Here is a 14,942-nt window from a genome sequence, read left to right on the forward strand (position 1 = left end):
ATAAATTGTTTCTGGGCTGAAAGCCTAATATTGTAATTTTATAAAATGCCTTTTTTACGAGTGGAGCATATGGACATATTTAAAATGTTCTCCAGGAAACTTTCAGCTTGAAAGAAAGAGACTACAGGCTAAATTGGCAAAGAAAGAAGGCGTTTTAACAATGTAACACCTGGTAAACTTAGACTGTTGAAATAAACTGGAAGAAACTGAGAATTTAATCCTATCATCAAGGAGTCTGGGGTGATACAAATGTAGGCTATGTTTACCAGCCTCTGCGTATTGTAGAGTTTTAAAATATTTTACTATGATGTCAAATCCATTTATTATTTTAAGCCTACAGTAAAGTCTCTCAGAACCAGTAGAACATGTGATCTTTAAACCAGGCAGTCTGAGGGGCGTCTGGCTCTTGACTTTGGCGAAGGTCTTGATCTCCTGGCTTGTGGGGTCACACCCTGTATCAGGCTCCATGCTGGCAGCACAAAGCCTGCTTGGGATTCTCTCTCTGTCTCTCTCTGTCTCTCTCTGTCTCTCTCGCTCTCTTCCCATCCATTGCTCATGCTCTGTTTCTCTCTCAAAACAGATAAATAAATTTAAAAAAAAAAGGAAAGAAAGAAAGAAAGAAACCAGGCAGTCTGAGTTTAGAGCCTCCCACCTTCTCCCAAACATACACCTGTGTCCTACATAGTGTAGATTATAATTAATATTTCAAAAATAGAAATTGAGACATACTAATACAATTGTAACTCCTTCTTTTATTACTTTCAGAACACAAATAGATTAGAGGAATTTCCCACTGAACGTAACTTTCTTGAAATGAGGAAGAAAACATGAACATTAATATTTGGAGCATGCAGATGTCTTAAAATATTGTTAAAATGTAAAAAACAATCTATAAAAATAGATGCATTCCTAAACATGTGCTGTTTAAAACAATTTCAATAATAATGACAATTTTTTTTTCAACGTTTTTTATTTTATTTTTTGGGACAGAGAAAGACAGAGCATGAACGGGGGAGGGGCAGAGAGAGAGGGAGACACAGAATCGGAAACAGGCTCCAGGCTCTGAGCCATCAGCCCACAGCCTGATGCGGGGCTCGAACTCACGGACCGCGAGATCGTGACCTGGCTGAAGTCGGACGTTTAACCGACTGCGCCACCCAGGCGCCCCTAATAATGACAATTTCTATTAAGCTTTCAGGCAGACGGTAAGGACAAAGTAAATTTTTTGTTAATTTAATCGTGTCTTTGCAGTTTTAGAACAGATAGAAAGACAAGACTTTTTAGGTGTAAAAAAGATGAGAAAATACAATTGTCTTGTAGAATTACTTCAATGCAAATTCAAGAGACAACCAAGTTGCAGTAGCCAAATAACATAGAAAAGTTAAAGATTTACTGTTTAATAAAGTTTCCATATGTTTAAAAAAAAAGACCAGCAGTTCCCTGTTCTTTGCTTTTGAATATGCTGTTTGTAATCATATATTTGTCGGGTTTATTATCTGCCTCTTCTTTTAGTCTCTAGCCTCCTTAAAGTCAGAGACTGTCTTGTCCACCAATATATGCATTCTTTATACTGAATTTTATCCAACTCACACTGTTTAGATGTAGGTGACAGTAAACATATATGTTTTTTTTTAATTTATTATGAATATAATTGATTGTCAAATTAGCTTAATTACATACAACACCCAGTGCTCATCCCAACCAGTGCCCTCCTCAATGCCCATCACCTATTTTCCTCTCTCCTCCACCCCCTTTCCCACCATCGACCCTAAGTTTGTTGTCTGTATTTAAGAGTCTCTTATGGTTTGCCTCTCTCCCTCTCTGTTTGTAACTATTTTTTTCTCCTTCTCTTCCCCCACAGTCCTCTCTTAAGTTTCTCAAGATCCACATGTGAGTGAAACCATATGATATCTGTCCTTCTCTGACTGACTTATTTCACTCAGCATAATACCCTCCAGTTCCATCCATGTTGCTGCAAATGGCAGGATTTCATTCTTTCTCATTGCCAAGTAGTATTCCATTGTATGTATAAACCACATCTTCTTTATCCATTCATCATTTGATGGACATTTAGGCTCTTTCCATAATATTTTTGAGAGGGTGAAAGCAGGGAGGGACAGAGAGACAGGGACAGAGGATCCTAAGCAGGCTCTGTGCTGACAGTAGTAAACCCCATTTGGGGCTTGAACTCATGAATCATGAGATCATGACCAGAGCCAAAGTTGAGCACTCAACCAACCGAGTCGCCCAGGTACCCCGGTGACAGTAAATATTTTTTAAATGAAGAAATTGAGGAAACCATCTTATTTATTATAATATTCTTCTGTGTTTTCAAAAATACACATATGTGAAATTTTAATAATATAATCATATAACAATATAAAAGAATTTAATTTAATAAAGGAGGTTGTCATACAGAGATAAACTTCTAAGCTACATGCACACCAAGCAAGAGAACCCATGGGAGCAGACAAGCTTCATGAAAGAATAGTGGCAAAGGAAAGGCATCTTTTCCAAGCATCAGTTAGAAATCCCAACACCTTAATAGGCTTGTTTTTCTGGGAAAAAAAAATAACTCTTTAACCTTGGTCTACAGTCTGTACTTTTCATCTGGGTCATAAGGCTCTCTGGTGCTTCTCATTTTAGCTCTCCTATTCCCTCAGTCACCCACTTCTGCCCTGTACTGACATACGAACATTGCATTCGACGTTTCCTTCTAGTCCCGTGTCCCACATCTAATCTCAGTGCTTTGGATACTATGCATTAGGGAAATATAATTATTAACTTTGTTACTAGAGAGAAATTTAAGCAATGGTTTATATTTGTGGCAAAGTATACTGATGGGAAACTTGTAAACCCTCAGAGATGTTGAGAGCTATTCTATATAACATGTTTTCTCAAAATTTGCTTTAAATACCAATTCGGTATCTATATCAAATATATATATATAACGTATATATAATGCATATATACGTTATATATAATATATAAAAATACATTAATATATAAATATCAAAAAGTATATATATACTTAGTATATATGTAAGTTTTTAGAAGGTAAGATGAATGTCAGAGAGACACATTTCTTTTTCAGAAATGAAAAAATAATTTGCAAAGATCTCAAATCTGGCTCAGTTTACAATGGTATCGCTCTTGTTGATATATCACAAGAGTTCCTTCATAAGACTGTATGCAATTAAGATTTATTATTGCAAAGCAACGTTAATTTTTTTTCTCTTCCAATTTTATCTTAGGCGTGAAGCCTCAGCTTACAAGAAATCTGTCTGTTGAGCGAAGCAGCTGGTAAGTTAAATCCAGCTCATAAAGAGGCCAGTCATTTTACTTCAAAAGAATACGCCAGTCCTTCCGAATGCCATTTGTATCTAATGTTTTTAAGAAATGTTTGCATGGGAAAACTTCCATAACCATTGAAAATACAACCTCTACGATCTGGGGAAAGTTCCGCCTTGTTTTCCATCTATAACACACGGTAGCTATGTGGGCTGAAGATATGCGTGTCGGATGCTCTAGTCATTAGTGCCGCATCCTCAACAGCTATCAAAGTATTTGTGGGTTTATCTGTTTGGCCTCATTTAGAATATCATGAATGTAGTTATTCATTAGCCCTTGATATTCCATAGTCGAGGATAATTGAATATGGAGAGGGGTTTACTGGCTTAGGAGGTCCCTGGACAGAAGTTCAGTAAAGGAGCTGAATATAAAATGATTAAACACTAAAATACCCATATGATTCTAAGACTGAAGAAGCAAAAGTGTATGGCAAAATTTTCAATCAACCTGCTCCATTGTATAATATCTAAGGGGTACATTTCTTTTTGTCCAGGTTTAATATAGACATTTTTTTTTCGAGGTGAAAGGGGAATTGAACATCCATCTAATTTACAGAAGGTTGATGAATCCAAAGGAAAGAAAATAGAAGCATTAAATGACTGTAGTGAGCGAGAAGTTGACCTTCAGGTTTCTGGGTTGAAGGTCAGCTGACAAGGTGGGAAAGATTCTGTATTTAATGTTATGGGAATGTTAATCCTGATGTGAGAAACCCCAGCCCTCAGGTAAGAAAAAAGAACAGATTGTTTATGGCAGGGAAACTATGCTATGTCTTATCTACTTAACCTTCATTTACCTGTGTTGAAATATGTGCTTTTAATAAGCTATTCACAATTTGTAATAAGAATCATAATCTGACTTATTATTCTTAATTTATATTTATGTCCACCGAAATAGCCAAAATGAAAATATTAATGCTAACAATATTCATCAAATATCTAATTTTTACATACCGGGTTCTGTACTAAGCTTTTACATAAATAAACTCACCAAATCTTTACAATAGACCTCAGAGTTACAGTATTACTCATTTCGTGAATGAAGGAAATGAGGTTACATATTTTTCCCAAGATTTTTCCATGAATTTTGGAGCCAAGTCCTATATCTTATTTTATATAGCTCCAGAACTTAACTTCTTAATTAGTGGGATCTCCTACCACTTGAATATCCTGAGTATCTCCTACGTTTATAACACTACAGGAAGTTGCAAGGAGGAAACGGGAGCAACTAGTATGTTTTTTAACATTGAGCTTTATATGCATTATTTTACTTGACTTTCTCAGTAATTCTGTAAGTTAGGCACTGCAATGTTCATTTTATGGAAGAAGGAAGAAAATGTTCAAGGAAGTGAAGAATCTTGCATTTAAGTATCAGAGCTATGTTAAGAACTAGGGTCTATCTCCAAAGTTTGTTATTCCTAATATTGTGAAGGCAGGGATAGTATCAGATAACAGTTTCTGATCTGGTCTACTTACATTTTTCTCTAGGGCTTTGATCTTACGTTCAGTCATTGTGGAAGGTGGCTAACAGTTATTAAACGTCTAATACTTTCCAGACACTGCTCTAAGAAATTTCCCACTTATTAACTTTATTATTTCAAAATGTCACCCTATAAGGAGGTATTATTGTTACTTCAATTTTACAGAGAAGGAAACTGAGGCACAGAAATGGCAGTGAACTTGCCAATACTATATTTTCTGCAGTTTCAATTTATCCAATGGAGCAGGGAAGGCATGAGGGAGGCAGACAGATGTCTTCCCCAAACTACTGATGAATCGGGAGTCATACAGTCAAAGTCAGGGGAGCAAGATCTTCAAAGATTATCTAATCCAACTTCTTTATCGTATGGATGGGAGTCTGATTTGTAGGGAATTAACAGGATGGGGAAAGATCTATTGGTACAGTGCACTTACCAGATAATTACCTGGAATGTCGTATAACTGCTTCTATTTGACAGAATATGAAGAAATCATTTTCTAGAATCATGCCACTTGTGTGGGCAGATTCTCTAAGAAGGTAAGGAAGAAAATGATGGAGGAAAGCAACTCCATTATTTTAAAGTATTGTGTTTGAGGACGTATTTTGAAATTAAAGGAGCCCACTTTTTTGTATATTTCCAACTTAGGCAACCATAATTGATCACCTGAAAAAAGGCAATTCAAATAACTTTTCTGAAACACTGCTTATTTTGAAGGGGTTGATAAGTAGAAAAAAATATGGAGTGGTTCAAAAGAAATTTACATTGATCTTCCTATCATTTCTTTTTTTTAATTTTTTTAAATGTTTATTCATTATTGAGAGATAGAGAGAAACTGAGCGTGAGCTTGGGAGAGGCAGAGAGAGAGAGGGAGACACAGAATCCAAAGCAGGCTCCAGGCTCCAAGCTGTCGGCACAGAGCCCGTCGCGGAGCTTGGACTCACAAACCATGAGATCATGACTCCAGCCGAAGTCGGTCATTTAACCGACTGAGCCACCCAGGCGCCCCTCACATAATTTCTTCATCCCATGCTGAGTCACGGTCTTGTGACAACAGTATTTAAAATTGTGTAATGCTTTGGCATTTTCTGAATCCTTATTTCTTTGCCTGACATTGCAAGATCTTTGGTATTATTGACACAGAATTGAAACATTCATTTAGCAAATTTGTGGGTGTTATCGTTCAACTAAAAAAAAAAACCTGACAAAAATCAAAACATTTTTGTTTCTCAATAAATTCTCACTTAAGGATAAATAATTTTCAGTGTGACCCCTGGCCTCAGTTTCCTATAAAAATCTAAGTGGGCTTCCAGAATCTAGTGGGCATAATCCTTCAATATTTTAAACTACATTTAAAGGATAAAGGGACAGGATAAAAAGATAAATTTACAAAGACACTTTCAAATTCACTTACATCATAAACATTAGATGTATACAATACACATATTTATAAAACATATCTTTTTCTAAAAATGAATAGAGGTTCATGGTAAAAGTTTTGGGCAATAAAAAAAGTATAAATTGGGAAACTAAAATCTGTGTAGTGTAATTATCATGAAATAGCCATTGTTAATAATTTACTTAAATATTTAAATTAATTTATCTTGGATATAACATAACTTGATATAAACTAAAGAATGTTTGCACTTTGGATATATATTTCTTATAAAGAAGCACCATTGACTCCTAAGTATTAATTCTAAAGTTAATATTTTTCAACTACATGGCTCTTAATTATTGTTAAGTTTAATTTCTCTTGTAGTAGAATACATCCAATTTAACAGAAAAGCAGAAGATATCAGTGATGTAGAAACATGTTTTAATTCATTTAAAAATTACTGACCCAGAGACGTCTGGGTGGCTCAGTTGGGTAAGCATCCAACCCGATTTTGGCTCATGTCCTGATCTCATGGTTCATGAGATTGAGCCCCACATCAGGCTCTGCATTGACAGCATGGAGCTTGCTTGGGATTCTCTCTCTCCCTCTCTCTCTGCCCCTCCCCTGCTCAGGTGCTCCCTCTCGCTCTCTCTCTCTCTTTCAAAATAAATAAATAAACATTTAAAAGAATAAAATAAAAATTACTGAACCAACAAGAAAATTTTAAAAGTAAGGTTGGTTTTCTTATAATCCTGCAAGAGAAAGAAATAGGAAAAACAGAACAGTAGCTACATTATGCTACAAAGAACTCTTAAGTAATATAAAAATTTCATGGAGTAATTTCTATACTTATTTTCTCTTATAAACCCCTCAAAACTACAGGGCAAATTAGAAAAATAACTTCCTCTTTAGTTCTATCATGAATTACTTGATTAGTGGATTAATGGTCATTTCTAGTCCTGTATTGTTATTCCTTTAAGCCTCTAGCAAACTGTGTACTTGCCAGTTGTTTCTTTTTTTTTTTAATTTTTAAAAATTTTTATTCATATTTGAGAGACAGAGCACAAGGGGACGGGCAGAGAAAGAGGGAGACCCAGAATCCGAAGCAGACTCCAAGCTCTCAGCTGTCAGCACAGAGCCAGAGGCGGGGCTCAAACTCACAAGCCGTGAGATGATGACCTAACCTAAGCTGAAGTAGAACACTTGACCGACTGAGCCACCCAAGCGACCCCAGTTTTTTTTAGTTAGTATCTATTTAACATTGATTATATGTCCAGCATTGTATAAATCACTCACATGCCCTCCACTGTTTTTGTGACCTCATTAGAAACCATCTGTTCAAGTAAATTCTCCAGTTTACATCCTAAAATTGTTCACTTAACATTGATGGAATTAACACAACGCTATTTACATTAATACGTATACTTTGACTTAGTACTTGAATAAATACTTAACACTATTAGATATCCCCCTTTTATTCTTAGGGAGCATAATTTCCTGTCTTCTCACAAAAGGATGTAAACTACACAAAAACTTGGACTTTGTTTAATTCACCATGCTATCCAAAGTTCTTGGACGAGTATTGGCACTAGATATTTAAAAGGATTCTGTTAAATGAATGAGTGATTTCAGTGGATCTCCAAATGGCTAAGGTCTTAAAATATGCATTAGGCCATTTTAATTGAATATTAGATTTCCATTGTCTCATCAATTATTTGCTTCATTACTTTTGTCCTCTCAGATACCTTTCTGGAGCATCGGATCATGGAAAATAGGAATAATGTTACTGAATTTATTCTCCTGGGACTTTCTAAGAGTAAGAGAGTCCAGATCCTCTGCTTTTTATTTTTCTTACTCTGTTACCTCGCTATCTGGTTGGGGAATCTGATTATTATGGCTTCTATCACCTACAGTCAGCTAATTAACCAGCCCATGTACTTCTTCCTTAATTACCTTGCCCTCTCAGACCTCCTCTACACCTCCACTGTGACACCCAAACTAATGACTGACTTACTGACAGGGAAGAAGGTCATTTCCTATCATAACTGCATGACACAGCTGTTTACCACACACTTCTTTGGGGGGGGTCGAGGTCTGCATCATCACAGGAATGGCCTACGACCGCTATGTGGCCATCTGCAAACCACTCCATTATGCCATCCTCATGAGTAGACAACGATGTAACTCAATTCTCGGAGCATCATGTGCAGGTGGGTTTCTGCATTCCATTGGCCTGTTTCTTCTTGCAATTTTTCTGCCATTCTGTGGCCCCAATGAAATAGATCACTATTTCTGCGATGTATATCCTTTGTTGAAACTGGCCTGCACTGATACACACAAAATTGGTTTCTTAGTCATTGCCAATTCCGGCCTGATGGGACTGGGGATCTTCGTGGTTTTGATGGCCTCCTACTTCATGATATTATGCAATGTGAGAGCATATTCTGCAGAGAACCGCCACAAGGCCCTTTCCACCTGCAGCTCCCACATCACGGTGGTGATCCTGTTTTTTGCACCTGTCATCTTTGTTTACATTCGACCTGCCACAACTTTACCGGAAGATAAAGTGTTCACACTCTTCTACACAATTATTGTCCCCATGCTCAATCCTCTTATCTACACACTTAGAAACACAGAGATGAAAAATGCCATAAGGAAAGTTTGGTGCGGTGCAAGGTTTTGGAAAGGGAAGTCAATGATTTGAAGGCTCGTCATCTTTAAATGTAAATGGGTATCTTCTCATCACACACCCCCTTTCTCTGATTCTTTGCCAATGGAAAAATCAGTCACAACATGCAAAAGGCAAGCCTTAAACAGCAAAACGCCATCAGTGGATTACTCTTTCATATTCCTTTCCGGGTGTGCTTCCCTTGTTTTCTTGCTTCGCTAAATTTTAAGTTCCATGAAAGTAAGGGCATATCGTATTTATTTTACTGCTAATTTCCTAGTAGCCAGCAAAGTCTATATCACATATAGGAGCTCAATAAATATTTATTGAATGAATTTATAAATATCTTGTCACATAGCTCTGCTTCTCATCCCTTATAGGAACCACCTTCATGGCTTAATGACCTACTTAGATATTAGATACTTCTGATATGTACCTTCTCTGCTTATTTTTCTACTTCTAAATATTCTGGCTTCATCCAGACCAGACAGGATTCTACCCTGGATCCAATCATCCAGACAAGATCCTCCAAAATGTGTATGGGTAGCAAAGATTAGTATGGCTGAATTCATGCTATTTTAACTGGTTTGACATAAAATATATATAATCAAGGAGTAACCACAACTACTTGTACTGCAGGAAGGAAGAAAATATAAATCTCTCCAAACGAAGGACCTTTTCAAAGTAAAAGATTTTCACTTACTATCTAAATTCAAGTTTAAAATAATCCTAAAATAATATTTCATATAAAATATAGAGCAGGTTTACTGATGGGATAGATAGGGGATGCTGAGAGGAAAAAGAGAGAGAAAGATGATGGATAAATGATAAATAGATGATAGAGTGAGTCAGCAAGTACAAGGGAATGGAATGTTTAAGCAGTTCTCTGATGAAAGTTAATGGAAAGAAGTGCATCTTTGGAGAAGGTGGATTCACTCACCCAACTATGTGGTGTTTTGTTTTGTTTTGTTTTGTTTTGTTTTGTTTTGTTTTTTTTAAACAAGGCATTCCTCAGTTGTATCTAGTCTGAAAATCTTATCTGACTCCGTCTTCTACTTTTTCTCTTTTCTTTTCTTTTCTCTTCCTTGTCTTTTCCTTTCCTTTCCTTTTCTTTTTTTTTCTTTTTAAGTAGGCTTCAAACCCAGTGTGGAACCCAACACAGGGCTTAAATTCACGACCCTGAGATCAAGACCTGAGCTGAGGCCAAGAGTCCCATGCTTAACTGACTGAGCCACCCAGGCACTCCTTCTACCTTTTCTTTTATACATGACACCATCAAGAGTGAACTCTTGGGCACCTGGGTGGTTGCATCGGTTAAGCATCTGACTTTGGTGCAGGTCACGATGTCAGCTCAGATTACCATCTCATGGTCATGAGTTCCAGCCCTGCATGAGGCTTGCTGCTGTCAACACAGAACCTGCTACGGATCCTGGATCCTCTGTCCCCCTTTCTGACCCTCCCCCCACTCACACTCTCTCTCAAAAATAAATAAACATTAAAAAAAAAGACAAAAAAAAGTGAAATCTTGATCTGGCTAGTGTGAAAATTTCCCTCTTGCTCGCAAGCCTGATAAACTTTGACTGTTGACATCAATTTATATGAGAATTTATTTTTATTTTTCTTTTTTTAAAAATTTTATAATATGTATTTCTTTTTAAGACAGAGAGAGAGAGAGAGAGAGAGAGAGGAGACACAGAATCTGAAATAGGCTCAGAGAGAGAGAAAGAGAAGGAGACACAGAATCTGAAATAGGCTCAGAGAGAGAGAAAGAGAGAGAAGGAGACACAGAATCTGAAACAGGTTCCAGGCTCTGAGCTGTCAGCATAGAGCTTGATGCAGGGCTGGAGCTCATGAACCGTGAGATCATGACCAGAGCCAAAGTCAGACTCTTAACTGACTGAGCCACCCAGGCACCCCAAAAGTCTTTTCTTTACCAAACTATGTAATTGCCTCTTTAGGTTCCAGTTTGATGCTTAGAAAACTTTTAACCTCTAAATTTCAGTTTACTCATCTGTAAAATAAAGCCAATAATTAGATAATTAATTCAAAATTAAAGTTTTAGAGCTTTTTCTTTTAAAAAAAAGTTTATTTATTTACTGAGAGAGAGAGACAGAGAGAGAGAACTGAGGAGGGCAGAGAGAGAGAGAGAATCCCCATCAGGCTCCACGCTACCAGCGTGGAGCCTGATGTGGGGCTCGAACTCATGAACTGTGAGTTACAGACCTGAGCCAAAATCTAGTCTGAGGCTTCACTGACCGAGCCACCAAGGAGCCTCAGTTTTAGAGCTTTTTAAGAAAAAGATCCTCAAAAATAACTTGTGTTGACTGAAATCATGCTTTATTATAATGTTACTTACACATGTATGGGCATAAGTCACAAAAATCATGATGCTTATAATTCTAAAATAAAAATTTCAAAGTATAAAATTAAATATTTATGTTAAATTGTTTTAATTTGAATGTTCCACAGAAATTAATTTACAGATGCTAGGGGATAATAACAACAATAAAAATTATTTTGAGCAGTTTCTTTTCTAAGAACAATACTCATATCCTTCCATTTTTATAATTACCTTATGAGGCAGTTACTATTATCTCCATTTTACAGAAGAAGAAAAAGAGGAGGAAAGACTAGTTGTCTTGCCAGGGTCTCTCATGTAGGAAGATATTATTCATTCACATGCTTAATTACCCGCTGTTGCTAACGTCATATTTTCTTTTTTATTTTGAGTGTTATAAGACACCACTTGAATCATAATTGTCATCTCTGTTATTATTTTACTTTGTAATACTAGTTACATATAATCAAAAGTAATTTTCATTAGACAATAAATTTAAGAGTGTAAACCAAAATCAAGTGTTAAAAATAAAGCATTCGTTAATAGTTGTCTTACTACTCCAAGAGTTACCTTTAATGAACTCGTATAAACTGACATGTGTCATGATGTAGGCTGCATAAGAATTTCACTAAAGACCCAGTTAGTTTATCAATTGCTCTAGTAACAATTCTCTTAAATTTTTTTTTTAATTTTTATTTTTTAAGTTTATTTATTTTGGGGACAGAGAGAGACAGAGCATGAATGGGGGAGGGTCAGAGAGAGAAGGAGACACAGAATCTGAAACAGGCTCCAGGCTCCGAGCTGTCAGCACAGAGCCCGACGCGGGGCTCGAACTCACGGACCACGGGATCATGACTTGAGCCGAAGTCGGCCGCTCAACCGACTGAGCCACCCAGGCGCCCCAAAATTTTAATACCTTTACAAACATGCCCTTTCTGAAGACAGCTCTCCAGTCATTTTTTTTTCAGAGAATTAGAGTTTATTTTTTATTTTAAATTTACTTATTTAAATTCAAGTGGGTCAACAACCAATCATATCTTTCCATTTGAACTCCCTAAAATTTTTCATTGTACACTGTGCTATGACTTTTTTTTTTGCTGCTCTATTTATGTATTTGTTTATATATATATTCAGTCTCTGTTCATTTTCCCCCTAAACTGTGCAATATAATGTTTGTTCCACTTTCATGATGTCCAATGTGTCTGACTTCATTAAATAATTAAGACAAAAACAGTTATTTACTTCAATTATTTGAAGAACTTTTCAATTCTGCAGACGTCAATGGATATCCAGAGCTATAGATGCTCTATAGAAATTGGAAATCTATGGTTTTTGTTCTGATGGCAATGGAAAAAATAAATTTAAGCATATTCTTAAATTAAATAAATTAAGCATGTTGAAACAAGTAGTTTCAATGCCAGAATTTATATTGGTTTTTACAGTCACATTGGCCCCAAGTAATATTAAGTGGAGATTCTACAGTGTAACTGCCACTAGCCTTTCTGTCTAAGGCATCCATACTTCTCAGACATTTAAAAGTAGCCAAACATCCTACTGTCCTGGTGCCATCTCATTTTATGTCTGCTGTGTCAGCACAAGTATCAGTAGACCCCCATTTTACACTCAAATGAGGCTCAGTTTGGAGAATGAGTTATATAGCTACCTTATTTATTACCAATACCACTTTTTTATTACAATACAAAGAGGATTTTTATAGCAAATATTTGTAATTATTAAAATGCTGTGATTTTTAAATGATCTAATTAAGTCATTTTAGAAAAACTCTTCGGGTTTTTATACAACCATTATTCCTTACATAAATAATGTTTTTATTCCTTAGACCCTATTTAAATAGTATTTGCTTTTTAAATTGTTGCAATGAATATGGAAACTAAAGAGCTAAGTGGAAAACATGATTCTAAGTTTCTGATGCTCCTTTTTGATGAGAACACAGGGAGGACCGTTTATGTCTGGGATGATTAATAGGATTGCAGTTTATGTACATCTGAAGATTTCATTCATGAATCCAAAGTATAGGGAGATTAGAAAAGGGGACTTTCAGTTAGCAACTTATGGACAGAATCCAAAGGAAAAATATATCAAAGAAAAGTGTAACGGAACTTCAGCAAAGAAATGAGGACTCAGATTACAAGAGAAAAATAAAAATAAGAAACAATAAAGAAAAAAGAAAGTATTTCAAGGTAAATTATTATATTAATGCAGTCACCCCAATGTCTATGCTTATATTTCCTAGAGCAAAATTCATGGTTTAATGAACTTAAGTAGAGAGAATATCACTGACACCAATGTCTATGCTTATTTTTCTTAGAGCGGAGTTCATGGTTTTTCAAGACAATGAATGTCACGTAAGTAAGATATGTAATGAGGAAGGAAAATGCCTTTCAGATGATTTGCCTTCCAATAAAACATAGTTTCTGGCACCACACTTTTCTCAAGGCAGTCTTCATCTCCACATTTCTGAATGTGTAAATGAGAGGGTTAAACATGGGGGCAATGATGGTGTAGAAGAGAGCAAACACTTTGTCTTCCGGGAAAGTTGTGGTTGGTCTAATGTAAATGAAGAGAACAGGCACAAAGAACAGAACAACAACTGTGATGTGGGAACTACAGGTGGAAAGTGCTTTGGTGCGGCTCTCTGCAGGGTAAGCCCTGATGGTGTATAATATCAACAAGTAAGACAGCACCAAGACCACAAAGGTCACCAAGCCCATCATGCCTGAGTTGGCAACCACTAGGATCCCAACTCGGTAGGTGTCTGTGCAGGCCAGTTTCAGCAAAGGATACACATCACAGAAGTAGTGATCTATTTCATTGGGGCCACAGAAAGGTAAATTGATGGTAAGGAGACACTGGAAAAAAGAATGCAGAAATGCCCCGGTACAGCTAGCAGTGACTATGGTATAACACCTCTGCCTGTTCATGATGATGGTATAGTGCAGGGGCTTGCAGATGGCCACGTAGCGGTCATAGGCCATCGCTGTGAGGATAAAGATTTCAATCCCCCCAAAGAAATGCATGGCAAAAAGCTGTGCCATACAGCTAGTATAAGAAATCATGTTACTTTCTGCCAGCAAGTCGGTGACTAGCTTGGGTGTCACTGTTGAGGTATAACACAGATCTGAGAGTGCAAGGTTATTAAGGAAGAAATACATGGGTTGGTCAATTAGCGGGCTGCATGTGATAGAAATCATTATGAGCAAGTTTCCCATCCAAATAGCTATGTAACAAAATAAGAATAGTAGAAAGCACAAGTTTTTAATTTTCTTGTTCTGGGAAAGTCCCAACAGAACAAATTCAGTGACGTTGTTCATATTTTCCACGGTCTAATGCAGTTAAGTCTCAACAGGTTTTCCTGAAAAAAAGAAAAATGACAAGTCCTCATGGGAAATATTGACTGAGCATGGTGTGGATTCGAATGAGTGTTGTAAAAATAAATTCATTTATCTCATCAGCTTCCTATAGTACATTTTAAAGTACTTCTAAGCTTTTATGAATAGGCTTAACATATAATTTAACAGATAAGGTTACTTTGTAGAGTGAAAAGGAATAATACTAATGGTCATACTCACTCATGTCATAAACAAAGATGCACAGACATCTTATGTAGAAGATGGAAAAGGTGAGCTTAGAGGGGATGCATTTCTTTTCCTGGAGTAACTCATCTGCTTGATGGTTTGAAATATCCAGGCTGGAATCCAAGCAAGTGAGGTGA

General features: G+C 36.5%; 2 protein-coding genes across 2 annotated transcripts; one reads left to right on the forward strand and one right to left on the reverse strand.

Moving 5' to 3' along the window:
- Positions 1 to 7,967: 7,967 nt before the first annotated feature.
- LOC106986207 (olfactory receptor 4P4-like) lies at positions 7,968 to 8,907 on the forward strand. The gene is given in 2 exon segments (XM_015084381.3): positions 7,968 to 8,282; positions 8,284 to 8,907. Coding segments are annotated over 2 exon segments (939 nt in total).
- A 4,502-nt stretch (positions 8,908 to 13,409) lies between these two features.
- On the reverse strand, positions 13,410 to 14,544 carry LOC106986208 (olfactory receptor 4P4-like). Its single transcript, XM_015084382.3, has one exon. It carries the CDS (start codon positions 14,539 to 14,541, stop codon positions 13,612 to 13,614), a length of 930 nt encoding a protein of 309 aa, XP_014939868.1. The 5' UTR covers positions 14,542 to 14,544; the 3' UTR covers positions 13,410 to 13,611.
- Between the last annotated feature and the right edge of the window lie 398 nt (positions 14,545 to 14,942).

This window comes from Acinonyx jubatus, chromosome D1 (assembly GCF_027475565.1).
Source record: "Acinonyx jubatus isolate Ajub_Pintada_27869175 chromosome D1, VMU_Ajub_asm_v1.0, whole genome shotgun sequence".
NCBI lineage: Eukaryota > Metazoa > Chordata > Mammalia > Carnivora > Felidae > Acinonyx > Acinonyx jubatus.